General features: G+C 64.5%; 3 protein-coding genes and 1 long non-coding RNA gene across 11 annotated transcripts in view; 3 read left to right on the forward strand and 1 right to left on the reverse strand.

Moving 5' to 3' along the window:
• Positions 122–2,846, forward strand: LIME1 (Lck interacting transmembrane adaptor 1). 4 transcript variants are annotated; one of them, XM_021077273.1, is made up of 6 exons: positions 122–595; positions 1,342–1,460; positions 1,626–1,692; positions 1,762–1,849; positions 1,943–2,283; positions 2,369–2,846. In XM_021077273.1, the coding sequence occupies exons 2-6, from the start codon at positions 1,363–1,365 to the stop codon at positions 2,588–2,590; spliced, it is 816 nt and encodes a 271-aa protein (XP_020932932.1). In that variant the 5' UTR covers positions 122–595; positions 1,342–1,362; the 3' UTR covers positions 2,591–2,846. The 4 variants fall into 4 exon arrangements, with proteins under 4 accessions (XP_020932932.1, XP_020932931.1, XP_020932930.1 ...); XM_021077272.1 differs by having other exon boundaries at positions 122–1,460; NM_001244490.1 differs by having other exon boundaries at positions 537–595; positions 1,626–1,849; positions 2,369–2,757.
• Positions 3,496–7,124, forward strand: SLC2A4RG (SLC2A4 regulator). 3 transcript variants are annotated; one of them, XM_021077471.1, is made up of 8 exons: positions 3,498–3,726; positions 4,016–4,146; positions 5,059–5,168; positions 5,627–5,820; positions 5,891–5,991; positions 6,100–6,337; positions 6,452–6,543; positions 6,639–7,124. In XM_021077471.1, the coding sequence occupies exons 1-8, from the start codon at positions 3,616–3,618 to the stop codon at positions 6,748–6,750; spliced, it is 1,089 nt and encodes a 362-aa protein (XP_020933130.1). In that variant the 5' UTR covers positions 3,498–3,615; the 3' UTR covers positions 6,751–7,124. The 3 variants fall into 3 exon arrangements, with proteins under 3 accessions (XP_020933128.1, XP_020933130.1, XP_020933129.1); XM_021077470.1 differs by having other exon boundaries at positions 3,499–3,726; positions 6,100–6,364; XM_021077469.1 differs by having other exon boundaries at positions 3,496–3,726; positions 5,627–5,991.
• The window catches only part of ZBTB46 (zinc finger and BTB domain containing 46), a 55,443-nt gene continuing 36,373 nt past the window's right edge, over positions 7,283–26,352 (reverse strand). For all 3 annotated transcript variants that reach the window (XM_021077467.1, XM_021077468.1, XM_021077466.1), the window contains exons 3-5: positions 24,617–24,901; positions 13,834–14,009; positions 7,283–10,486 (exon numbers count right to left, since the gene is read on the reverse strand). In XM_021077467.1, the coding sequence (XP_020933126.1) occupies positions 10,112–10,486; positions 13,834–14,009; positions 24,617–24,901 (836 nt within the window). In that variant the 3' untranslated portion in view covers positions 7,283–10,111. The remainder of the gene's footprint in view (positions 10,487–13,833; positions 14,010–24,616; positions 24,902–26,352) is intronic.
• LOC110257363 lies at positions 11,464–12,343 on the forward strand. Its single transcript, XR_002339874.1, has 2 exons — positions 11,464–11,856; positions 12,024–12,343. It is a non-coding gene; the product is annotated as an uncharacterized LOC110257363 (long non-coding RNA).

Consider the following 26,352-nt stretch of genomic DNA (forward strand, 5'->3'; position numbering starts at 1 on the left):
CTGTGGGGTCTCTGGGGAGAGGGGGCACTGTGCCGGGTCACGGGGCTGGGCTGGAGGGTCCTGAGGGAGGGTGCTGCCCCCGCCCAGAGGCAGGCAACCCCGACTGGCGTTCTCGCTGCTCCCGATGGGGCCCTGCCAGCGGCTCTGAGGCGGGTCAGAGCCTACGGTGTCCCCCGTGTTGCCTGGTGCCCACAAATGGGCAGAGCCTGGTGCCGCCGTGTGGGGCTCTGGGGTGCCCTTCGTGAGGCAGAAGGACCCTTGGGGTGTGGGGGTGGGTCTGGGAGCCTGGGTGCAGCCGTCCATACTTGTCTCTGCCACACACCCATCTCCTTGTGGATGGAGATGTGACAGGCTCACAGCACCCCCCCCGCCCAGGGTCGAGACCCCAGGCGGGGCCACGGCGGGTGGGTGACGCGCAGTGGTGGCTGCAGGCCCAGCAGCTGCAGCAGGGGGTTGAGCCTGTGTGGGGAGATGCAGCCAGGCGCCCAGGCAGGAAGTGAGCCGGGCGGAGGGCTACACAAAGGTGCTGTGCCTCACGGTGCCTGCGCTGCCTGCTGCCCTGGACCGCGGAGGAGGCACCCACGCTCCGGCCTCAGTAAGTGCCTGCTCTGACCTCCAACCTGGCCTGGGCCCCAGTGCCCAGATCGGGGCAGACTGGCCACCTCCAGAGACACCACCCGGCTCAGGCTGCTGGACTGAACGGCTGTGCTGCCTGGGGTGCCCCCCACCCGAAGCAGCTCTGCTAAGACTACAGGAAGCAGACGCCCAGCGACAGGCAGGGACGGCTGGTGGGAGGGGTGGAGAGCCAGGAGAGGTGGAGTCGGAGGAGCAGCAGCCAAAGCAGCCCCGGGGCCAGCCACTGCCCCCCCCCCCGCCCCTGCCGCTTTCTGTCCCCTCGTAGTGGATGGTTGGGGGGCATCTCCTGAGCCAGGAGCCAGGCCCAGACAGGACATGGCAGCAGGTGAGCCTGTGGCTTGTGGCTCACCAGACTGGAACCTCCCGGTGTCAGGTTTGAGCTGCAGGGACCATGGCAGGGCCTTGGCCAGGTCACAACTGGCCTGCCCCTCCTCATCAGCCATGCCCTGCCTCACATGTCATGTACCCACGGGGCAGGCAGAGCACACTCACACCAGGACCCCCTTGGCAGGGGCAGAAGGGGGGGCGCTGAGGCCGCGTCCCCTTGGCCTCCGTAGGAGGGAGGGGCTGCCAAGCCCTGGGGTTTCCTGTGTGCTGAGTCAGAGCGCCCAAGGGGGACGGGGCCGTGGCAGCAGGAGGTGCAGAAGTGGGGCTGCCAGTGGGTGCCGGGTCCCTTGGCCGCAACACCCTGATCTCTGCCCCCAGGCCTGTCCACGGCTTTGCAGGATGAGGCCACAGGGGTCCTCAGCCTCTCCTGCCCTCTGGGTCCTGGGGTGCCTCACCCTGCTCCTCTGGCTGTGGGTGCTGTGCACAGCCTGCCACAGGTACGTCGGTCCCGGCCTGGGTGGGGCCTGGCTCAGTTCTGCAGCCAGAAGGGGCGGGACTCCAGGCTGGCCCAGCACGCCTCCCTGTGGGCCTCGGGCTGGAGGCTGCTGCCGCCTCTGACCTGCATCTCTGCCTCCCTGACCCAATGATTCTCTTGCACCCAGGAGGCGGGCAGGGAGGCAGGTGTCCAGGCTGCAGGGCATGCAGGGCGGTGGGATGCCAACGAAAGCGGTGAGTGCCAGGTATCCCCAAGGCCATGCTGGGGCTGGCAGGGGACTAACTGGCCGTCCTTGCCCCCAGTCACTGCTGAGACCACCCCACCTCTGCTCCCTCAGCAAGTCAGACACTAGACTGCACGAGCTGTGCCGAGGTCAGCCCTGCAGCAGAGGTGAGCCAGTAGCAGGGGCAGCGTCCTTGGTGGAGGGCAGGCCTTCTTGGACCCCTGAGTAACTTCTGCCCTGACCCTGACCCCCACCCTCAGCCCCGCGGCCTGCCAGCGTGGATCTCCTGTGCCCACAATGGCTAGAGGTGTCCAGAGGCAAGACCAGGCCCCCAGAAGCCTTCTCACTCCAGGAGCTGCCCGCAGCCGTGCCCTTCACCGACCCCGAGGCCACTTATTCCAACGTGGGGCTGGCTGTGATCCCCAGAGCCAGGCTGGCATTCGGCTCTGGGGTGTGGGTAGGGGCACACAGCTGTGCCAGGCTGGGGCCTGAGGCCAGACCGGTGGCGTCTGAGTATGCCTGCATCCAGAAGCTCAAGGGGACAGGCCAGGTCCCCCAGGGCCTGGGGCAGGGGCGTGCTGAGGTCATCCCAGCCAATCAGGTAAAGTGAAGGGGGTGGTGGTGGGGGGAGGATGTCTGGCAGAGTGGCTGGTCTGACCCTTCCCTGGTGGGCTTCCTCTCTCCAGGTGGACAGCCTGTACTCCAAGGTCAGCAAGCCTAAAAGGAGGGACCCCGGACCTGCCTCAGACCAGCCAGACCCCAAGGGTGGGGGCACAGTTTTAGCTCTGGGGGGTGACCTGGCCTATGACGCCCTCCCACCGAAGAGCGTGGGTGTGAACGGGAGCTTCCTGGAAAACGTGTATGAGAGCATCCAGGAGATGGGGGGCCCTGGAGCCTCCAAGCTCTAGCTCTTGGCAGGAGGGGCCATAGGCCGGGCATGGAGACCCCCTGCTTCCTGTCTAATCCTGCCGGGGGAGCCTCCCTCGCCGGCTCCATGAACTCCCTGCCTCCAGAGCGGGGTGCACCCCCGACTTCTCCTACACACACAGCGGCCGGCACGGGTTCCAGAGAGCAGGGCTGCCAGCCTGGTCCTGGCTGCCACAGCCTTTCCAGGGCAGCGTCTCAATAAACCCCCCCGGCTCCCGGAGCCGGAGCCGCAACACCGCCGAGCCTCGGCTGGCTCTTCTTGAAAGCCTGGGGGCTGGGGGCGTGTCTGGAAGGAGTGAACACCACCCGCTTGGGAACGGCTCCCTCCCGCGGAGCCGGCCCGGTGGCTGGGCCCCGTCAGCTCGGGCTGCCGGCTAGTCGGGCTCAGAAGACCGAGTGGGCAGGGAGGCAAGTCCTGAGGGGCGAGTCCCCACGCTGAGTGGGCCCTCGGGCGGTGAGCTGGCCCGCACGGTGGCCGCCCTAGGGGGGGACCTGGACCCTGAACGCCAGCGAGGGCTCCGCCACCCAGCCCTGGAGTTACATAAGGGGTGAGGGAGGTGGGCAGTCGTGCGTTAAAGAATAACCTGCTCCCGGGAAGCCCGCCAAGTAGGCACGGCCCCCTCCCGGATCCGGCAGCTCGCGCAGGAGCACCCGGAGAGGAAGGCGGCCCGCGCGGGCGACAGGGGAGCGCGGGCAGCGGGAGACGGGCCCCCTCCCGGGCCGGCGCGGGAGCAGCCTGCGCGGGAGCGGCGGGCCTGGGGCGGGGCGGGCCTGGGGCGGGGCCGCGGGGCGGGCCAATGGGCGCGCGGCGGGGCCGGCCGGGGGCGGGGCCTCAGGCCGCGCAGAGGGGGCGGGGCCGGCCGGCAGCCTCCGGGCGGCGCGGCGCGGGCGGTGGCCGATCCAGGGCGGGGGTCGGCGGCCCGGCCAGCCCGGCCCGGCCCGGCCCGGGGCCGCGTCCCAAGCGTCCGCCCTCGCCGCTGCAGGCTCGGTGCCCGGCCGGCCGGCCATGGAGGCCACGCGCCCCCCGGCGCCCGGTCCTGGCTACGGGCGCCCCTCGCTCCGCGCCGCCGGCCGGGACCCTACGGCCGCACCCGTGTCGGTGCCCGCGCCGCCGCAGGTACCGGGCCGGGACACCGACAAAGTTCCCGCTACGAAGATGGCGTCGGGCTGCACGAACTTTGGGCCCCGGGGCGGGGCGGGCGGGGGCGGCGCATCGCCGCGCGTGTCCGTGGGTCCGGCGCGGCTGGGCCGGCGCCCGGAGCGCTTCCCGCCGCGGCGGCCGGGGGCGGGGCCGGGGGCGGGGCCGCACCGGCCGCCGCCGGTTTGGGGGCGGGCACCAGCGGGTCGGGGTGGGGGCGGGGGCGGGGACCGGGCCGCTGCTCCCGCTGAGCCGGCCGCGTCCGCAGGGCCCCGCCTCGGAGTTCGCGCTGCCGCAGGAGCCGAAGCCGCGGGCCGCGGACCTCGGGGCCCCGGGGGCGGGAGCGGGGACGGCGGGGCCCCCGGCGCCGTCGGCGCACATCCCGGTGCCAGCGCATAGGTGAGCCGGGGCCGCGAGCCAGGCCGAGGTGGGCGTGTGCACACGTGCGCCTGTGTGTGCAGAGGTGGTGGGTGGGACCCGGGCTGGAGCCTTCCGGACCCTAGCCCTGCAGGCGGCCTGGTGGAGGGCAGGTCAGGGTCCTGAAGTGGGTTTCCGTCCCCACCTTCCTGCTCTCCCGCCCTGCAGGAGTTGAGCAGAAATGACACTGTGTTAGTAACCCTTGTTCCCCCCGCACCCTGGGGGCCAGAGCGCAGAACTGGGAGGGGGCGGCTGTCAGTCTGTGCAGAAGACCCATCCGCTCAGCCTGTGTGGAATCAACTGTCCAGCAATCCCCCAGCCTCTGATGGCCAGCTCCCCGGCCCTGCTTGCAGGGAAACCTTCCCAGGAGCCTGACACCCCACGGTGGCTGTGAAAGCAGGGGTGGGCTCTGGCACGGCCCGCTGGGGCCTGGGGGCCCACTTATGCCTGGAGCCCAGTCTCCCCTGGCTGCTGCTGACTGCCGGCTGCTCCCGCCCTCCCAGGCCTGGCGCTAGGCCCACAGCTGCTGTTGCACAACCCTGGTTAATGTGTGACTGGGGGGAGGGCTGGGGCTAGCCGGGCCTGGCCCCACGGGTGGGGCCTCCCTCAGACCCCTGTCCAGCACCAGGGTCTGAAGAAGCCTCGGTGGAACAAAGTCCAGCCTGCAGAGAAGCCAGGTTTGGGGAAGCCCCCAGGCCGGGCCTGTTCCTGGTGGTTCCTGGGGATTTGGGGCTCGGCAACCCGAGCTGGGGGTGGGGCTGGGCCTCCTGCCCAGCTCCCGGAGTGAGGGAGCCTGGTGCGTACACGTGCCCTGGCCTGCACGTGTGCCGGTCCAGGGGCGGGGCCTGGAGTACTTCCTGGGCCCCAGCTGCACCCCACCCTCATCTCCTCCAGAGCCCCCCCAGGAAAAGCCCGGCCGGACGAGGTCATGGCCGCTGCAGCCCTGACAAGCCTGTCTACCTGCCCTCTCCTGCTAGGATCCCCGGCTGTAGCCTTCAGCACAGGTGAGGCTTAGAGGCCTGGCTTGGGTGGGGGTGGCGGAGGGGCCAGGACCACTATCCCTGCAGGATCCCACAAGCTGCCAAGCCCCTGCGGGGCAAGCAGAGCCCCCTCCCCTGGAGTGCCATCTTCTCAATGCATCTCTTGAGGCCTCAAAGAGGACCTCAGGACCCTGTGGCCCCCACCGAGGCCAGAGGTGCGTGTCCCAGGCCTGCAGCTGTCCGTGACCTGTCCGCCTCCCCCGGCCGGCCAGGTGTTTCCCCACAGAGAACTCTTCTGTTTTTCCTGCTCTGCCAGCTCCTCCTGGCCTCTGCCTCCTCCAAGAGCTTCTCTGCCCATGAAGCTCACCTGTGGACAGGTGAACAGGTGGAGGCTCCGCATTAGGGGACTCGCAGCCGGCGAATTCCGCCACGTGGCCGGGCCCCCCGAAAGTGCTGATGCTGGAGCTGGTCTGTGTCCGCAGAGCCCGGCCTGGAGCCCTGGAAGGAGGCGCTGGCGCGGCCGCTGGGCAGCAGCAGCAGCAGCAGCAGCAGCGGCGGCGGGGACTGGGGCTGGGACCTGGCCAGCGACCAGTCCTCTCCATCCACCCCATCGCCCCCACTGCCCCCTGAGGCAGCCCACTTCCTGTTTGGGGAGCCTGCTCTGAGGAAGAGGAAGGTGAGCGGGGAGCAGCCCTCGGGCCCGGAGGACACAGGGGTGGAGCCTGACCCCGGCCCTTGTCGCCCAGAGCTCGCTGCAGGTCCTGTTCCAGTGTCTGTGGAAGCGCTGCGGGAAGGTGCTGAGCACGGCCTCCGGGATGCAGAGACACATCCGCCTGGTGCACCTGGGGTGCGGCAGGGCCAGCGCGGGCTGGGGGCTGCGGGCGGGGGCCAGGGGCGCCAGACGGGCCTCTGCTTCAGCTCCCGCCTGCCTCCCTCCCCGGGGTGTCCCCAGCAGGCGGCAGGCCGAGCCGGAGCAGAGCGATGGCGAGGAGGACTTCTACTACACGGAGCTGGACGTGGGTGTGGACTCGCTGACCGCGGGGCTGTCCAGCCTGAGCCCGGTGTCACCCAGCACCTGTGTGCCACCCGCCTTCCCCTGCCTGGCGCTGCCGGAGCCCCCCGCCCTGCCCCGCCTGCTGCGCCCGCTGGCCCTGCCCCCACCCCCGGTGCTCAGCGCCTCGGCGCCCCCCCAGGTGTGCCACAGTGACCACGCCTACCAGGTGGGTGAGGCCCCCGGACATGGCGGCCAGGGCCAGGTCTCGGGGCACCCCAGAGGGGCATGAGGCCACAGCTGTGTCTCCTCTCAGGGCTGCCTGGCACCCGCCCACCTGGAGCCACGGCCGACCACAGTCAGGGCCTGCGCGCCAGCCCTGCCCGCCAAGCTTGGTCCCACCCCGAGGTGCGTGTGTATAGAGGGGCCGGGCCGGGACCGGGCAGGGAGGGTCCCAGCCTGATAGCACCCCGTGCCCCCGTGTCCCCCCACCCCCACCCCAGGAAGCCCCGAGGGGATGCCAAGAAGTGCCGGAAGGTGTATGGCATGGAGCGCCGGGACCTCTGGTGCAGGGCCTGCCGCTGGAAGAAGGCCTGCCGGCGCTTCCTGGACTGAGCCCGCCGCCTGCCCGGGGCCTCGCCCACTTGCAGACTCTTCTCTTGGATGGGGGTCCCCACCACTCAAAGTGCCTCTGAAGAAACCAGCCTTTTGCACTAAAGCCAAACCTCACTGCTGTCCCCTTGGCCTGGGGTCCCCAGGGGTGGCCGCCCCCGCCTGTTGGCCCCGGACTTGTCAGGGGTGTGATGGGCCCCGCTTTGGGGCCACAAGGGGTTGTCCTCGATGCACTTTGAGGGGCGTCAGGGAGGGGCACCCCCGCCTGACATTTGAGGCCGGGGTGGCATTCGTACCGCGTTTGCGAAGCTCAGGTGTCTCACGTCTGGGCTGAACCAGGCGAGGAGTAAAATTAAAGATTTGGGGTTTTTCCAAAAGCCATGTCTGTCTTCTGGGAGGGACCCCACCCTAGGCGGGGGTCCTGGGGGGGCAGACCGGAGGCCGGCAGAGGGCGGAGGGGGTGGTCCCTCTGGCTACCTCTACCCAGGACAGGGCTGGGGGCAGGGGCCGTCTGAAACACACACGAGGCATCTGCTCAAGCAGCGATTTCCCAGTTTATTGAAAATGATCGTTTTGCAAGAGTCTAACTAAGCCCGTCACAGAGAGGAGACCCACAGGCAGGCCCAGAGTGCGCCCAGGCAGACAAGAAATCTCCAGACCACTCGGGGGGAGGGGCCGTTCACCTGCCGATGGCTGTAGGGAAGCGGGCGCCAGCCGTGACGTCCCACGGACCAATGACGGAAAACTCCCCTGAATATTAAACACATCTCCAATACAAACACAGGTTTATCATCATCAATATAAAGTCAATATAATATAGATTATCCCCAGAAAAACTCAACAATCTTCAAACACTGCCCTTTTTTGTCTGTTTTGTTGTCGTTGACAGGTTGAAAGCATGTTGAAAAAATAAATATTTAAGAAAAGCACACACAGCGCCCTCACGACGAGTAGCTCTAAAAAGGGCCGCGTACAAAACACAGCATAGAATCTAAAAAATAAAAACACCATTAAGTATGGCTTTCTTAAGAGGTGCACATGTCACAGAATGAGCGAAAATAAGATTATCTTTCATATAATATTGCAAAAAGTTCCAGTTTTTGCATTTTTCTCAGAGTTCTCTTTTTTAAAAAGGAAGATGTGCAAAGTTGGAAGCAGTAGCTGTGTCCTTTGAGTCGAGGTCCCTATCGAGTCCTGGCAGTGTCATGACGGTTCCCAAACCCAGAGTCCAAACATACAGCCGGCTCAGGATCCAGAGCTTGATACAAAATCTCGGGTCCCTGCCCCGCCCCCACCCCACCCGACGGCCGCCCGCAGGACCGACGGACCGCCTTCCGCGCTGGCACCGCAAACACCGAACAGACGCACACAGACGAAAAGGTACAAAATGTGAGATGTCATCTACACGCTTTTCCTCTTCATAAAAAAATATTTATTAGTTTAAACAGTGATTTGGAAAAAAAAGATCATGTAAAAAAAAACCCTTCATCACGCGTCTTTCCCTCTTGGGAGGCGATGTGTCCGCCTCGGTCTCTGAGACTGAGCCCGTGCGTCACCTGCTCGCCAGAGGAGTGGGCGCTGGGCGCTGGGCCCCTCGTTTCCCAGTGAAGTACTCTTGGAGGAAGAAGCTGCCCAGGGGCCCTGACGGCCCCAGAAAGGCCGGCAAGGGCCCCAGAGCGGGGAGCGAGCGGTCAGAGAGCGGGAGTCCTGAGTGTGGCACAGAGGTGGCCCGAGACCCGGGCGGGCAGCCTGAGAGGGGGCCCCGTACAAAACCCAGAGACGCTCGGTAGCAAAGGTCTGGTTCCCAAATGCGTTTTCTAAGAAAGGAAGTCTGCTTATAAAAGGGTTCGAAAGTGGGGGACGTTCGCAGCAGAGAACCCTGCCGAGGGGCTCAACCGGGCCCCGCTGCGGAAGGCAGAAGGGGGTTCGGGGCCCAGAGCCCCCAGCGCGGGCTCGCCCCAGGGCCGGCCCGTCGAAGACACCAGCTTTGAGGAAGATTTTGCAGCAGCCTCAGCCAAGGACGCTCAGCAGCCCCGTTCCAACCGGTGGGAACGTGGCTGATGGTGTCGATAGCAAAAACGAAGCTGTGACGTCCGCCCGGGTCGGGGCTTCAAGGACAGCACCCATCCGCGTGCGCACGGCCGCCCTGTCCCCCAGCCCAGCAGCCGCCAGGGGCCATGCGTGGCGCCGCGGGACTTGGCTTCGTCCCCCCAGAAAGAGCGGGTGTGCCGGGAGGGACGCGGTAAAGCCGCGGGGCTCGCAGGCCGTGGGGAGAAAGCCAGCGCCTCGTCGGGCTCCAGCCCAGCACCCGAGGGGCCCGGCGGGCTGTCCCTCGAGAGCTCCTGAGCGAGTGGGTGGAGGGGGACGGAATGTCAGTGTCACGAGCCTTGCGAGACGCAGCCTGAAAGGGAGACAGGCTGTGCCCGGCCCGCCGCGGCCTCACCGTGAGAGGCAGGGCCCTGGCTTTGCGGAAAAAAGAGAGAACAGGTCGTGGGCTCGTTTAAAAGGCGGCAGGAGGACTTGGGAACGAGCCAAAGGAGAGACAGCTCTGCACGTTCATCAGGTGAGAAGACGACCCCAAGCGAACCCGGCGCAGGTGCCGACCTCGTCCCCTCGGCTACTCACGACCCGACGTCCCCGACCACCCAGGAGGCCGGTTACCCACGCGGGAGGTGTGAGCAGCAAAGGCGTCGGGCACCCCCCTCCGGAGTTAGCAGCAACGAAGGCAGGCTGCCCGGGAGGGCCAGCGGGAGTGGCCTGGGCGCGGAGCCGGGAGGCCGGCCAGGCCCTCCGGGAAGTGCACACAGAACAAATTGGAGGCCCCTGCGGTGGGAGCACCTGGGCCGCCGCTGCCTCCGCGAGAACAGGTAGCACCGGGAGCCCTGGGCCGCGGGGCGCAGCTGCTTTGTATTGAGCACCAAAGCCCAGAGGCAGGAGGCCGCGGGCTTTCTGGACGCTGGGCCCGGGTTCTGCAGGCCGGACGTGGTGGCGGAGCCAGCAAGGGCAGGGACGCAGCGGCCGCAGGCAGCGCCCTGGCTGCTGGGAGCGGGGAGCGGGGAGGAGGGCAGGGGGCGGCCCGGGCGTCTGTAGCATTCCCCTAGGAGCTGCCAGGCCTGCACCACGCTGGGACCCCGGCCAGTGCTGTCCCGGCCATGGCCGCCTGCCGGGGAGGAGCCACGGGTTCTCCCTCCTTTAAACCCCCCCTGCACACCCCCCCCCCCCGCTGCCTCCTGTCCCCGGGCCCCGCCTGCTGGGGAGGCACCTGCTTAGGGGCCGGGCCAGGAGTGCGCCTGGGGGCGGGAGCAGGTGAGGGAGTCCGAGGCGCACACGGGCGGGGGTGGGGGGGGCAAGGGGGAGGCGCGGCCTAGGAGATCCAGGCGAAGTCCTTGTCGTGGCCCCCGGCCGGGCTGCGTGGCCCCCGGGGCGAGTCCTCATCCTCCTTATCGTCCCCCAGCAGCGCGTCCTCGTGGGCCAGGCCCACATCGTCCTCCTCCTCGCCCAATTCCTCCTCGCCCTCGCCGCGCGGGTCCTCGGGGTCCTCCAGGTACTGCCCGTCGCCCGCGAAAAGCTCGGGGGAGCCCTCGGTGCCGCCACCGTCCAGGGGCCCGGCCCCGCCGCCGCCGGCACAGTCGGCACAGACACCGTGGCGCCGTGAGCCGTGCTTGATGCCCACGCTGGCAGCCGACATGAACACACGGCTGCACAGTTTGCACACGTACTTCTTGTCCTTGCTGTGGACCTGCGGGGGGACGGGGGTCAGTTGGGGGACGGCGGTCAGTGCAGGGGACGGGGGTCAGTGCGGGAGACAGGGGTCAGTGCGGGGGACGGGGGTTAGTCGGGGTCGGCAGACAGTGTGGGGGGCGGCAGACAGTGAGGGGGACGGCGGTCAGTGCGGGGGACGGCGGTCAGTCGGGGGACAGGGGTCAGTCGGGGGACGGGGGTCAGTGCGGGGGACAGAGGTCAGTCGGGGGACGGGGGTCAGTGCGGGGGACGGTGGACTGTGGGGGACGGGGGTCAGTGTGGGGGACGGAGGTCAGTCGGGGGATGGGGATCAGTGCGGGGGACGGGGGTCACTGCGGGGGACGACGGACAGTGGGGGTCAGTGCGGGGGGATGATGGCCAATGCGGAGGGAGAGGTGGTCAGTGCAGGGGAGAAGGATGGGGTCTGGGCGGGGGGTTAGGACAATCCACCTGGCTGCTCAGACCCCCCCAGCCCTGGCAGGGCTGCTGCACAAAGTGGGCACACACAGAATTACAGGTGCTGCCGAAAATCGTCCCTGCCCAGGGGGTGCTGGGCGCGGGGCCAGCTGTGTCCCCCACCTGGAGCTGGCCCAGGGCTCAGGTCTGCCCTGGGGTCACGCTGCTCCCTCTGCCTTGTCCTGCCCCTCTCTGTAAAGACCCCTGAGCCATAGCCTCTGCCCCCGCTTTGCCCTGTTGGGGGACAGAGGGGCCCCAATGGCTGCCAGCTGGGGCCTGGCAGGGCGCCCCAGGATAGAAGTGGCTCTATCTTCTGGGAAGTGGTCAGGACAGTGGGGGCCGGGCTGAGTGGCAACCGCAGGGCCCGTGGGGCCTCGCTGAGGGGACTGCAATCACCGTTTTCCTTTTCTTTTCTTTTTTTTTTTTTTTTTTGCTTTTTAGGTCCGCGCTCACAGCGTAGGGAGGTTCCCAGGCTAGGGGTCCAATCGGAGCTACAGCTGGCAGCCTGCACCACAGCCACAGCCACACCAGATCCGAGCCGTGTCTATGACCTACACCACGGCTCGGGGAACGCTGGATCCCCAACCCACTGGCCGAGGCCAGGGATCAAACCCACATCCTCACAGATACCAGGCAGATTTGTCTCCGCTGCGCGAGAACAAGAACTCCCATGATTTCGCCATTTTAGTGCTTCCTCATGCCTTCCTGAATTCTCCTGTGTCCTACAATGACCCAGGGTGTCCTTCTGGAAAGGGGCTTCCTGCGTCCTTCCCCTGCACCCCGGGGCCCACAGAGGGACCCCGCCCCTGGCCCAGAGCCCTGGAGTTCCCAGCTTAGAGGTCCCGCAGAGCCATGAGCATCTGTCCCCTGTCACACCCTTCCACAAACCCAACCACGAGGACCTAGACTCAGGTGTGTGCTGCCCCCCAGCCCGGGCAGGTGCATGGCTGGACGGCTGGGCGAAGGGGCAGGGGAGCTGGGCCGCCTCAGCGGTTCTGATTCCAGAAATGGAGCCTCAAACCTCTTGGTTCCTGGGACCCTTTCTGGGTCTCTGTCATTTGTTGTATTTTAAACCCAAGGTATCTCCAACCCACTCCCAACAAAAGAACACAGACTCCAGGCGCCTGGGAGCCACGGGAGCTCTCTGCCAGGACCAGATGGCCGGGCACTCGTCCCAGTGGACAAACGGACAGGCGCCACGGTGACCCGGATTCAGCCCCGCGGGGAGGCAGCTGCTGAGGCCGCCCGGGGCTGAGCCTCCGGGTGCGGGGGCAAAGAAACGCGGGGCTCCCCTCCTCAGAAAAGGCAGCCGCACGCATCTGGTGCATCTTCAGGGACCCGTGACCATCCCTGGAACCTGATCATGAACTTGAACGAATGAAACCTCATCCCTGGAGGAGAGCAGCTTTTCTGAGAGTTAATGTGCTTTTGCAGACGCGAGAAGGAGGCGCGTCCGGAGGGACAGCTCTGCCTGCTCAGGGCGCCCACGGGGCAGGCGACCCGGGAGCGCACAGCACCGGCGCTCGTCCCTCCGGAGACGGGGCACCTGCCGCTCCCGGCCCTGCAGACTGGCCTCTCAGCCGCCAGCCCGGGGCCCTGCTCTGAGGGCTGTTTCCCCCTCCAGCTTTTCAAGCTGGAGCCCCCGCCTATACCTGTGTGCTCACCCCAAACACCCACCCCCCGCCCCGTGCCAGGCTAACAGGGGGATCCAACAAGACTCCCGGGGGCACGGCCTCGTGCAGTCTTGCCTTGGACCCCCAGACAGCCAGCCTTGTGCCAGGACTGGCCCAGGCTACCCTCACCTCCCAGATGGTGGCCCCTTTCTGCCCCCTGCTCCAGACAATCAGCCGGTGGTCATGCCAAACCTATGCAGCCCGCAGACGACTCTGGCCCCACTGAGGTTCCCTCCCTTAAGACACCTCCCTGCCCCACGGCACATGGGGCACCGGAGCCACAAGCCGGGCCCCACTTGCCCGTCCACGGGGCTCTGACGCCCCATGCGGCCCCTCGGCCCTGAGCCACCCGGCCTCCCTGCTCTCAGCCACCCGAGGGTCCCTGGCCCTGTTTTTCGCAAATCTGCCTTCTTTCAGGGATGACCTTCTCCAGCTTGTCCCGGCCACACAAATGCATCCATGCAGCACCTGCTCCTGAGACACAAGCCAGGCGCCCCAGAGACAGGTGGTCAGACACCTTGCAGGGGCCGTGGGGGAGCCCGGCTGGGGTCCCACAGCGACCACAGGGGGGGACACGGAGGATGCGGCTGCGTGGAGGGGGCGGAGGACAGAGAGCAGGGCCCTGGCAGGGAAGGACGCCCTCACAGAGGCAGGACAGGAGTACCGGGGTCCCTCTCCTGAGAGGTGGGTCCGGGGACAGGCTGGTCAGAGGGCACATGGGGTCGGGGCACCTCCCAGGCTGTCCTGGTCTTTCCCACAGCAGAGCGGACCCCACGTCAGGGTTTCCCGTGATGACCTGGACACCCCCGCGTGACCATCCCACCCGGGCCCCTCGGCCCAGCGTAGAGTATGCCCTGCACTGACCACGTGGTGACCCCATGCTGACCTCTTGCTGAGCCTATGGCATCCCTGTGACGACCCCCACAGGCCCCCATGCTGCCCCCACGCTGACCCTGCGATGGCCCCCCACTGACCTCCGTGCTCCCATGATGACCCCGTGATGACCCGCACCGGCCTCTGTGCCGACCCTATGGGGCCCCACGATGACCCCACGCTGCCCCCCACTGACCCCCGAGCTGACCCCATGCCGACCTCGTGATGACCCTCCACTGGTCTGTGCAGCCCCCCCCCCCCCCCGACCTCCACGCCGACCCCGTGCCGACCCCATGCGGCCCCCTCCCGCCCCCGGAGCCTGGGGCCCAGGCCGCCCGCTCACCAGCGTGTGCCGCTTCATGTGCTCGCGCCGCGTGAACTTCTTGCCGCAGATGTCGCAGGGGTAGGGCCGCTCGCCCGTGTGGGAGCGCATGTGCCTCTTGAGGATGCACTGGTGCATGGCCGAGAAGCTGCAGTACGGGCAGCGGAACTTCTTCCTGATCACCGTGAACTCGTTCACTGCAAGACAGCGAGGCTCAGGGCGCCGCCGCCCGCCCCCCGCCCACGCTCGCGCCGCCCCTTCTCGGGGCCTGGGCTCCGGGGCTGCCAGGCCGCCCCCGCGTGCTGGGAAAGAGCGCGTCTCCCGTCAGCCCGCCTCCCTCCTGGGCCGGGACACGCGACGTCCACACGCGGAGTCCGCGGACGGGGCGGGGCCGCGCGAAGCCAGCGCTGAGGCCGCCTGCCCCCCACGCGCAGCGAGCCTCCGTCCCCACCACCCTGGCGCGTTTCCAGGAGTGACAGCACGGACCCCACAGCGCAGGCGACACTCCGACGCCAGTGGTAGCGGGCGGGGCAGGGGCCACGACATCAGTCCCGCTGTGCCAGGCCCCCCGCGCCCTGGGTGACGTCCTTTGTACCGCAGACACCACAGTCACCCTTGAGCCAAGTAGGCGTCCACCCAGTGCCCTGACCAAGGCCCCAGATGGCTTGTCCCAGAGTCCTCGGGGACTGCCAGCCTCACTGGTCCCTGGCAGCTCACGGCCTCACCCCACCTGCAGGCTGGATGGCCACAGCCCCCGGGGGACAGACCCAGGGTCCCGACGGGCCGAAGGCAGGCTGCTGGGACGAACACCAGCCAGAGCCGGGCCCTGGTCAGACCCCACCATGTGTCCACGCACGGCAGCCCCGGCCACGGTCCCAGCCACCCCTGGATGCTCCAGAGGGAAGCAGATGAGGACACAGCCCACGGCGTGGGGCGAGGCGGGATGGCTGAGGTGACCCAGAGCTGGCCCTCCTCAGCACGGGGACCAGCCAGGCTGCTGGGAGGATGACCGGACGGCTGGATGGAGCCCTGTACCCCCAACTCCAGGCCACCACCACGTCACACAGAGGCAGGGCCCTGGCCACCACCTCCTGACGCCCCCAGCCCCCCCCCCATTCTGCTGCTCAGACCCCAGCCATGGGCATGTCGCCATGAAAACGGCGCCAACTGCACGGCGCACAACAGTCCTGATGCGCCCGGGTCCCCACGCGCACCTCCGTTCCTGAGACAGGCTGGGGAGACCATGGGGAAAATGCCCAGCTCCCCAAACGCGCTGTACTTTCTCCCCAGCCCTCATGGGGTGTGCACATTGTCAACTGTCTTCATTTTCCCCAACACTGGTCGGTGAGCAGCCAGGCCACCCTTACGGACCCGAGGGCTCGCAGCCCCCGAACGTCAGCCCGCACCGGGAGACCCCATCCGGGGACAGCCCGCCCATGCTCCGGCTGGACGGCGGGACCGCGTGAGGCCGCATGGACCCATCCCAGCTCACAGCCTGGCCGCCTGCTCCCGTTCGCACGGAGGGAACCCACGTCCACTGCCAAGCCTGGCAAATGTCACCTAGCCTCAGAATTCCAGCCCTGGCCTACGAAGCCAGGCATTGCCTTAGGAGCTTTCGACGCGCGTGGCCGGGAGCTGGCGGGGAGCGAAGGTGCGTCCTGGCAGAGCGGGCGAGACCCGAAGGCGGAGGGCACGCTGAGGCAGGGCGTGGACAGTCACCGCGTCCCCTCCCACGAGGCAGCCCGGGTTCACAATGTAACCCGCCGTGACCCCATTCCATGCCCATGTGTGACCCCGCCAGGTCTGAAACCTGCGAGCTCACATGTGCATTCAATCGAGGTCCGCTTGCGGAGCAGGTGAGTCCTTCCCACGTTCCCAGCCTGGCGAATTTATGCTTCAACAAGGTGCCCGAGGAAGGACGGAAATCCGGAGGCGGGGGCGGGGCCTGCCTATGCCACGCCCCCCCGCCTCCCCAGGCTCGCCAGGCGCAGGGACAGGCCGCCGAGGCCTCGCTCAGGTATAGCAGGGCACAGACGCCGGCGCCACGCTTAGAACTGCTCCCTGCAAAGCCGTGGACGAGGGTCTGGGCGGCAAACCCAACCAGAACATCCAGCAGCTTTTGGACCCGCGGGGAAGCAGCCCTTCCCAGGCGGGGGCCACAGCACCCCCACGGAGGGCCCTCCCGGCAGGGGGTCCAGCTGAGGGTGCCAAGGCAGGACGGGTGACAGCGCACAGCCCGGCACAGCCAGCCGCGCCAACCACACCCAGCAGCCCCCAAGGAAAACCTGCTCTTTATATCGCTTCCGACCACCAGGCGGCAGCACTGCTCCCGCGGCCCCACCGGCCGCCCACCGGCTCCGCAGCATCCCCGCCAAGAGCCAGGGCGCCACCCGCTCTGGATGGAAAAGGCGAGCGAGGAGATGGGCTTTTAGACTGTTTTATTTAAAATAAGTTTTGGGGGTTATTTTCTGCTTTCCATTTGGCTTCTATAAACAAATCATTAATATCTGAGTTATATATTCTAGCCTGTATTTAACAATTCAGACCGACATGTTAAGAAAAATAACTTATCTCCGTACAGAAGTGCTGAATTTTTCCCCTAGAAAAACAATCTAGAACACATGGGCGTGAATATGACTCACCTGCAGAGGCCGCCGGCCCCGCCTCCGCTGGACACGCAGCTGCAGACACCACGGAAACACACGCCTTCGAGACTTAGCCCGGAATCGAGCATTTTGGTGTTTTCTCAATGTCTTAGTTTCCTGCTAACAAATATCCACACGCCGGGCAGCTGGAAGCAGCAGAATCCCATCCGCTCCCAGCCCCGGAGACCTCCGGGGGAGGGTCCTTCCTGCCTCTTCCAGCTTCTGGGGGACCCGCGCAACCTGGGCTGTGGCCGCCTCCCTCCATCTCTGCCGCCCTCTTCACGCGGGGTCTCCTCCGTGTCCGCACCTCCTCTTCTGTCTCTTTCAAGGACGTGCATTCTGGATTTCGGGCCAATCGGCTCTTCCAAGCTGACCTCGTCTTGAGTCCTTACTTGAATTATGCCTGGAAAGGCCCCTTTCCCAAATAGGGTCACATTCACAGGTGAGAATCAGGACCCGCCGTGTCTCCTGGGTGGGGCACCCACCACTTTCACGAACAGTCCTCGTGATGGAACCACTTCTTGCGGGAAAGAAGCCAAGCCTTCCAAACTCACTCGTGGTTTACAGTCTACGTACCCTGAGAAACTCAGTATCTGATGCTCACAGACAAATAAAGCCTTAAAATCCACAAAGTGAAAACGGACACAAATGAAAAAGCGCAGGACTTCCTGTTGCGGCTCAGCGGTTAATGAGCCCCACTAAGATCCAAGAGGATGTGGGTTTGATCCCTGGCCTCGACCAGTGGCTTAGGGATCTGGTGTTGCCGTGAGCTGTGGTGTAGGTCGCAAACGTGGCTCGGATCCCGCGTTGCGGCGGCTGCGGTGGAGGCCAGCAGCTGGAGCTCTGATCGGACCCCTAGTCTGGGAACCTCCATGTGCCACGGGTGTGGCCCTAAAAAGCAAAAAAAAAAAAAAAAAAAAGGAAAAGAAAAAAAGCACAAATATCATTTCCTTGAAACAGATACTCTCGTCAGTTGGCCCTAAAACGAGACCATCTACCCAAAATCAAGTGTCCAGGATGAGCAGCAGCCTGACAATCAGGAGGCAAGGCCAGATGACCTGACGGAGGGCGGGGAGCGCGGCCGCCGCTCTGATCACCAGGACGCCCAGCCTCCGGTCACTTCCACGTTCCCTCTGCAAAGTGCTTTCTGGTCTGACGTTCACTCAGCTGCTTTTCTCTCGATGTTTTTATTTTACGGACCCTTCGGAACACGCATCTCCGCCAGATACGTTTTACCACAGACTCTTCCCTCGTTTGTGACTGGCCCTGGCTCTCATAGTGGCATCTTTTAGTGCAGAAATTAATCGGTTTTTTGTTTTGTTTCGTTTTGTTTGCTTGCCTTTTAGGGCCGCACCCACGGCATATGGAGGGTCCCAGGCTGGAGGCTGAAGCAGAGACGTCACTGCCGGCCCGCACCACAGCCACAGCAACACCAGACCTGAGCTGCAGCGTGACCTACACCACAGCTCAGGGCAACACTGGACCCCTTACACACCCGGATCGAACCCGCATCCCCATGGATACCAGTCAGATTGGTTTCCACTGAGCCACGATGGGAGTTCCAAGTTCATTCCTTCTGACAGCTAACAGTCCGCTCTGTGTGTGTGTGTTAAAGTTTCTTCATCCATTCATCCATTGATAGGTGCTCAGCCTGTTTCCGTATCTCGAATGTCGTAAATAATGCTGAAATGAACAAACCTATTTCTTTCAGGATGGAAGCTTTCTGAAGTTTCTTGTTTTTATAAATGAACAAAGCCTTTCTGCACAACAGCCCAGAGCCTCCCCGCAGCGCAGGCCTCCTTGCAGGCGCCAGGCACACCCCACCCAGGCTGGGAAAAGTCCCACAAGCAACTAACGGGGAAGCAGCCACAGGGCCGAGTCCCCGCGCAGGTAACCAGGGCCCGACGTGGACATCGTAACCGCATCTGAACACACAGTCTCTAAGACCAAAGGACAAAGACCCCACCTGACCAACAAAAAAGGAAAGATTCCTTTTCTCAGAAATGGCATTTGCCTGCCAACAGGCACTTACCTCGACCCTCTCGGAAGTGGTGACACCACCACCAGCTCCTCTAACTCCAAGAGATGCCTCAACGGTGGGGCTGCCTTGGCAACAGGCACCCTGAGCATCTCTAAAAACCCAACTTTTCTCCGTCAAAGACCTCGTTTGATGACTGTAAGGGCCAGGGCGGCTGGGGCAGAGGGGGCAGCCTGGGCTGCAGGTGGACCATATCCAGGCCCCTGCCGGGGCGGGGGGGGTGGACCTGGCGAGGGGAGGCGGATGGAGGGGCCTGGCAGATGGGCCAGGTCAGGCGGATGGGGGGGGCACTTCTCTCCCAGAAACCCATCCATGCCAGCGGGAGTGCGCGACACCGGGTCTTCTAGAAGCTGGAATGGAGCCGTCTGCTTCCTCCCTAAGCCCACCTGCTGGTCAGCCAAAGGTGAGCCTCTGCCCTGGTCCTGGGGCCCCGTATCCTCAGCCTCCTGCAGACGAGGGCCTGACGTGGCAGTGCAGGTGGACAACAGCAAAGACAGTGCTCCTTCCGAGAAGAAGCCGTTTGGTGGCTGACCCCCGGGCACACGGAGCTCGCATGGAGGACAGGCAGGCTTGGCTCCATCCTCACCTCTTTCTTGGAGGTAACAGGTCAGAGCTGTTTGGCTCACTGTCCCGGGGACGTGGCACAATTTTCTGCCCCCAGAAGTCGGCAATCCTCTCTGATGCTGGTGAACCCAAACCCTGTCGCCTGGAGGCTGGAGAGGCACCTGCGCATCTGTCCACCTGCCCACTGCAGGGCACTAAACAGCCCTTGCCGCACCCTGGCAGAGGATTCCAGAAGTGACTGCTTTAAAGGCTCAAGCTGACACCAGGTCTCAGCTCCCACAGCCGCTGCTGCCCCGAGTGGCTCTGCCACCACCTGCTGGCCACCTGGACACCAGGCTGCTCATAGCAGAGCAGCTCGTGCAAACGCCTGCTCTGTGTGCAAAGCGCCCACTCCAGCCTGTGGCCTCAGCACCATTGTCCACAGCGGAGCCATCTCAGCTGACGTCGGGGTGGAGCCCTGGCAAGTCCTTCCAGTCCGTGAGAAGAGCACGGGCCGCCCAGAAAGCCAGGATGAAACCCTGGCCATCCTGCCAGGTGGGTGTAGGGAAGTGGGGGCATCGCCCCCCGCCCAGGCCTGCAGCCCCAAGGGACCTCGAGTCCCGGGCTGTCAGGACACTTGCAGAGCAGCCGGGAGGCCACCCAACTCACCAGGTCGTGTCCAGTCACCACCAGGAGAACCCGTCAGGCATCCGGAAAGGAAGCCTGCAGTCGATGCTGAGCAAGCGGACACACACGGGCTCCGGGCTGACAGAACGCCAGCTGCCCCCAACCAAAGCCACCTGTTCCCTGATGCGAGGAAGAGCGTCTGGTTTGCTCCAAAGAACATGTGGGCAAACTCTCCTTCAAGATATGTTTCTTCAGGGGAACAGTGGACACCAACAGGCCTGCCTTTCCCTAAGTGCTGCGCCCGCAGGCCCAGGACGCAGACCGCCGCCGCCTGGACGGCGATGCGAGAGACGCGCGGTGACCGGCCCCGCTCGAGCCCGCCAGCGCCGCTCCGTTGAAGGAACTGAGTTTTAACCTGACGGCAGATGATCCTTACGTCAGGGGGCTCCTTCCTCACAAAACTGCTGTGAGTACAAAACCGGATTTGACGGCACGTAACGTGTTTCCGTGAGGGCGAAGCAACTACTACTGGGAAGCTGACGCCTGCGTCATAAGAGACGAAGATTCGGGTCTCCATCCAGACTCGAGTAAAAGCCCTCGATGCGTTTTCAGCAGCAGAAGGGAACATTCCACGACCACCGTCAAGACAAAACCCCGCCACGCCCGTTCTCCTCGATGCGGGGCCAGCCAGGTAGGAACACCTGTGGCGGGCGGGCGGCTCCCTGGTCCAGGGCCGCCCCAGGTCTGAGCTGTCCGCCCACGAGCGCCGGAGGGATCCGTCCTGACCTTCCCATGGGACGGGGCAGCACCGCCAGCGCCCTGGGAGGGACCCTCGCTTCTCCCGAGGAGCGGTGAGAGGCGACACGCATAGGAGGGTCGTGGTGCCCGGGGGTCGGGCGATGGTGCCATCCTCCGAGCGCTCCCCACCAAGTAACCCGAGCGGCTGGTTCACCTACACTTTATTCCCATGAATCCAAGTCACGCGTGTTCTCACAGCGCTTTTCAAGGTCCCTTCCCGATCAACACCCACCCACAACACCGCTTGAAAAGCAGCCACGTTTGGAAGCCACGGACGTGCCTATCACAGTTTCTGTTCAATGAACAATGCCCTTTTATTTTATTTTATTTTTTTTGCTTTTTATTATTATTATTATTATTATTTTTTGTCTTTTTGCTATTTCTTTGGGCCGCACCCGCAGCATATGGAGGTTCCCAGGCTAGGGGTCGAATCAGAGCTGTACACAGGCCTACGCCAGAGCCACAGCAACGCGGGATCCAAGCCACGTCTGCAACCTACACCACAGCTCACAGCAATGCCGGATCGTTAACCCACTGAGCAAGGGCAGGGACCGAACCCGTAACCTCATGGTTCCTAGTCGGATTCGTTAACCACTGTGCCATGACGGGAACTCCTTTTTTTGCTTTTTAGGACTGCACTTGAGGCATGTGGAGGTTCCCAGGCTAGGGGTCAAATCAGAGCCGAAGCCGCCAGCCTACACCACAGCCACAGCAATGCAGGATCCTTAACCCATTGAGCGAGGCCAGGGATCGAACCTATGTCCTCATGGATGCTAGTCAGGTTCGTTACCACTGAGCCCCAGACCATCCTGAACCGTGCCTTGTAACGGGAGATGCCAGCCCACTGCCACAAGCGGAACAAAAGTACAAGAGTCAGGTTAAACCGAACCAAGACAAGAAGTAGGAAGTTCTCCCATGGAGAAATCAGTTAAAAAGTGACGATCCAGGAGCTCCCGCTGTGGTTCAGCGGTCTAAGAACCCAACATGGTATCCATGAGGACGCGGGTTCGATCCCTGGCCTCGCTCCGTGGGTTAAGGATCCGGCGTTGCTGTGGCCTCAGCTGCAGCTCGGATTAGACCCCCAGCTGGGAACTCCCATGTGCCGCACGTGCGAGTGTAGACAAAAAGGAGTGATACCCAGTAACGAAAACATCTGCGGGACTCGACTGCGAGCCAATGCTCTCAGACCTGGGGAAGTGAGGGAAGCCGCTGTTCTTGGCAGCTCCAGAACCTTCCAGAAAGGACCTGTGAGCCTGGGTGGTTACTGCTTGGCTCTGCCTGCAGATCCAATGATTCTTGTAATTTAAACATCTGCAGCCACCATCCCTTTGGCGGGTCTCAGGTGCCCTGCAGGGTCCCCCACTGGAGAAGAGCTCGGGAGCCCCGCCACAGGGGTCGGCTCTCCCCTCTGTTTCTGCAACAGTGAGCCAGGGCCGCTGGGTTACTGGTCTAACAGACACCCCAAAACACAAAGCAAAAGGCTCGGCCCTGGGAAAATCTCATTAACAACCAGCTCAGGGGTCCTGGGCCCCCCAACCCCAGGCTCTCAAGCTGGACCAGGAACGAGGGAGCTCCCGGCTTGGCGGCCTCCACGCCCATTGCGTCAGGGACACCTCCCTCTCAGCCTGGTTGGCGAGAAGCGGGGGGTGGCACCTCTGCTTTGCTGTCAGTGGCACCCAGTTCGAGACCATTTTTTCCCTTCCAAGGTGTTTTTAGGTTCCCTGCACGCACACAAGCCCTGTGCCCCCCCACCTGTTGGCCACCTGGGGCTCGAGGCGTGTCCCCACCGCGCGGCACCAGACCGTCTCCACATCTGGACACACATCAGGCAGGCCCCTGGCAACATCTGCAACTGAACGGAAAACCGGGGCCCGTCTGGAAGCAGAGCAGTGGGGTCTGGGGCCTGACGCACATGTCCAGCGAAACCAGACGTCCCAGGAGTCTGGACGTACGGCCCAGAGGAGACGGGCTCAAAGCCATTGCTTCCCTTGACTCTGGATCTTCTGCAAAAACCCGTGACTGCTTGGGGGGCACGAGTCCTTGCCCAGTCCTGTCTCAACGCAGGACAACAGCCCACAACCCCCACCTGCCCGCCCGCCCCGCCGTCAGGGTTGGAACACCTGCCACACGGAGGGTGACCACACGACCTTGGAAAATAGTTTTTTTCCTTCTGGATATTTTAGTGTCTTCCCAGAACAAGCAGATTTTACCCAGGATGTTCGAGAATAATGTTCTAAGCTAACTCGCTCCTCCAGCAAAGCCCTTCACCTCAGGGGAACACGGGAACCCACCCCCAGCCCACCAGGCACAGCCCAGTCCCTAGCTCCCAGCGCCAGGGAAGGACTCTGCCCACTTCTCGACCCTCTCAAAAAGAGTGGAAGATTTAGAGTATTAATAACAGCAGGAGATTAAGCATGATAGAAGTAACAAAATACCAAAACCCACCAGGGACCTCAGCAGGGCTGGTCGCGGATATTCTAGAAACAGAGCAGAATTCTACTCCCCAGCCCTCGGCTCCCTGGAAACCGTGAGGGAGCGTGTGGCCACAAGTGCTCGGAGCCCCAGGACACGCGGAGCCTGGGCCACGCGGAGCCTGGGACATGCAGGCCTGGGCCACGCAGAGCCTGGGCCACGTAGAGTCCATATCCCGGGCTCCATGTGTCCAGCGTCCAGCGACCCACTCAGAACAGGCCACCTGACGGGGTCACCACCCACTCCCTGACTCCACCCAGGGGCCCCACCTGCTTCCAGAACGCAGCCTGGGCCTCTGCAGGGGAACAGGGGGACAGCATCTCTCCCTCTGACACCCACATCTGCAGCCAGACGTCCACCTGCTGGCCTTGCCCATCCTGAATCGCAGACACCACGAGCTCCCTGGAACGGGGCCTCTAACGTGACCAGACCTTCACAACCCAGCGGCTTCCGCCGCAGGCGCAGCGTGTGGCCCGGGAGAGAAAGGGACACTCTGCAGCGCGTCTCAGACGCACCTCGCACCGGGCTGCACGTCCTACACTCTTAAATTCCTGACATCTGTGTGAGGGACCTGTTCCCATTGCTCAGACACAAAAAATGAGGCCCCAATGTGTTTCTCAAGCTTGGCCAATGCCAAGCCGCCTTGAGGGGCTCAGCCCTGCCACTGACTTCACAGCCATGTCCTGCGCCCGACCTCACGTCCCACTGGCCTCAGACGCTGGCCCGTGGGAATAAAGAGAACGCCGACGCCGCTCTCCAGCGCCAGTCTGGACTGGCCACAAGCAGTTTTCATCACAACACAGGATATTTCAGCGCTCGCAAAACCAAAGTCGTGAAAATATAGTTTTTAAGTTTAGGGTAACCATGCAACTCACACTTCCCAGACAGCCACAGCGGGGCCGTCGCCTCCAGCAGTGGCCCTCAGGAACCCGCGTGGGCGGACCCCCGCCGTCGCCCAGGCCCCACCAGCCGCACGTGTGGGCTGCAGGGGGCTCGGAAGGGGCCCCTCCACGCCGTCTGCACTCAGTGCCTCCTGTCTTGGGGTGCGTCCCTCAGCCCCAGGAGGGAAGCGGGCCGCACCTGGCTCTCGCTCACACCCACCCACCCAACAGAGCACTCTTCTCCGGACGGCTGGATACATGGGACGGTGACAGGGACCGGCAGAGCCTCTGAGCCGCGGGGCCCGGGCCCTCTCCGGCCAGCCCCTGGGGCTACGACCTCACGTCCTGTCCGGAGAAGGAAGCGGGGGGAAGGCAGTGCCCCCTGGGCGCTCGGCCAGCACCGCTGGGCCTTAGCCACTCCCAGGCTGATCTGCCGCCGGCTTTTGCAAGCGGGGAGCTTAGCTGGAGGCGCTTCAGGAGCAGACACAGCATCCACGTCCTCCGTGAAGACCCCCGTGCCCCCATCACGTCCGGGTGGAAACAGAGGAGGACCTGGCCGCCCTCTGCCTACCCCGACATCGGGCAAAGGCGGGGCGGGGCCCTCAGGGGAGCCCGCTGAGCTGGGGCCTCGCCCTCGGCCTCCCTGACCCGGCTGGGCACTGGGCCGCCTCCCTCCTGGTGCCACAGCCCCACGGGACCGCCTTCTCTGCACCCTGCCGCCCCCTCCGCTCACACCACACCCTGGCCGCGGGCAGCCCCGTCACCCGAGACACGCAGAACCCCAGCAGCCACACACTTACAGGACAGGGAGTGGGTGCCCTGGGGCAGGTACTCCAGCAGCAGGGAGCTGTCCTCCCCGAGCACGTCGGCCTTGAGGGACAGCAGGCTGTTCTTACTCCGGAGCGCTGCCCGCAGGTTGGCCACCGCGGTGGCCTGGGGCAGCACGTCGTCCTTCTCGGGGGTGAGGGGCGGGCCCAGGTAGCTGGCTTCTCCTCCCAGGAGACCCTCGTCCATGTGCGCGAAGAGCTCAGGCCTCTCCCCACGGCTGTCCGAGCTGCCGGCTTCCGCGACGGTCAGGTCCGCGTCTGGGGAGGGAAGCACACGTCAGAGCTCACGGGCCCGAGTTCAGCAGAAGCCGGGGCTGCGGCTTCCTGACCCCAGCTGCTGCGCGTCAGGCCCACCCCGTCCTGCCAGCCCCCGGCCAGGCCCCCGGACAGCAGTGACGTCACAGCCAAGGTGCAGCTCGGGGTCCCCGGGGCTGAGGTAGGAGGTGACGGTGCAGCTGCGTAGCGTCACCTCCCAAAGAAGGGGCGACACTCCACATGGAATAAAATACAAATATTTGCCAGCCGTACACCCGACAGGACATCCTGCCCGGAACACACGAAGGGCCCTCATAGCTGGACAAAAAGCCACAGACCCCAAAGGACTCGGACGATGTCTGTCCAGCCAGCCAAGGCGCGTGGCTCAATGGGGCTGGTCCCCAGGGAAGCCACGCCTGCGGCAGCGCTGGAGCAAAACCTCAGGGGGGCCTGAAAGGTTGGCAAGAGAGCATCCACGCGGCCCAGCTGTTCCACTGGCAGGACACCCAGGTCCACGCTCAGAGCGCCCGTCAGGTGTGGGGCCTGGGCGCCCCCCTCCTGGTGAAGGGGAAACACCGTGGGTCCATCCACGCAGTGGACACAATGGGCCGTAAAGAGAATGGACCCGAGCCCACGACACTGCGGACGCTGCAGATGCTGTGGGATATTCTGGCGAAACGCCCAGCAGAGGGGGGCTGGGGGAGACTGGGGGGACTGGGGGGGGCGGCTGGGGTTGAGGGGGATGCAGAGGTTGCTTCTTTTTTTATCTTTTTGCCTTTTCTTGAGCTGCTCCCGTGGCATATGGAGGTTCCCGGGCTAGGGGTCGAATCGGAGCTGTAGCCACCAGCCTACGCCAGAGCCACAGCAATGCGGGATCCGAGCTGCGTCTGTGACCTAGGCCACAGCTCACGGCAACGCCGGATTGTCCCACGGAGCGAGGCCAGGGACCGAACCCGCAACCTCATGGATACTGGTTGGGGTCCTGACCTGCTGAACCAAATTTTTAATTAAACTATACTAACAATTTAAGCTCAAAAGCATGGATGAGACGTCAAGATCAGCTGAAAGATACCCGCCACACACGCAGTGTGGCTTCTGAAGAAGGATGTGGGGGCCACAGACTAAGAACTGCCGTGAACCAGTCAGATGGTTTCCAGCTACAGAGAAACCGGGGTCCCTGGGGAGGCGCCAGTGAGAGTCAGCCGTGGACACAAAGTCACCAAGAGCCCGGAGGCTCCCGGGTCAACCACCCTGAAAACGCTAGTGGGTGAGCAAGCGGGTCCTCGGGGAGAGGGGACAGCAGGGAAACTGAAGTCGCACCTGGACAACTGCCACGGGAACACTCACGACTCGGAGGAGGTGCCACCGGCTCGCGCGTCCAAGCCGGGCGCCCGTGAGGCTGTCGAGACACCTGCGGTCGGCCAGCAGCTTCACCAGAGCCCTCGTGGGTTCCA

This window comes from Sus scrofa, chromosome 17 (assembly GCF_000003025.6).
Source record: "Sus scrofa isolate TJ Tabasco breed Duroc chromosome 17, Sscrofa11.1, whole genome shotgun sequence".
Lineage (NCBI taxonomy): Eukaryota > Metazoa > Chordata > Mammalia > Artiodactyla > Suidae > Sus > Sus scrofa.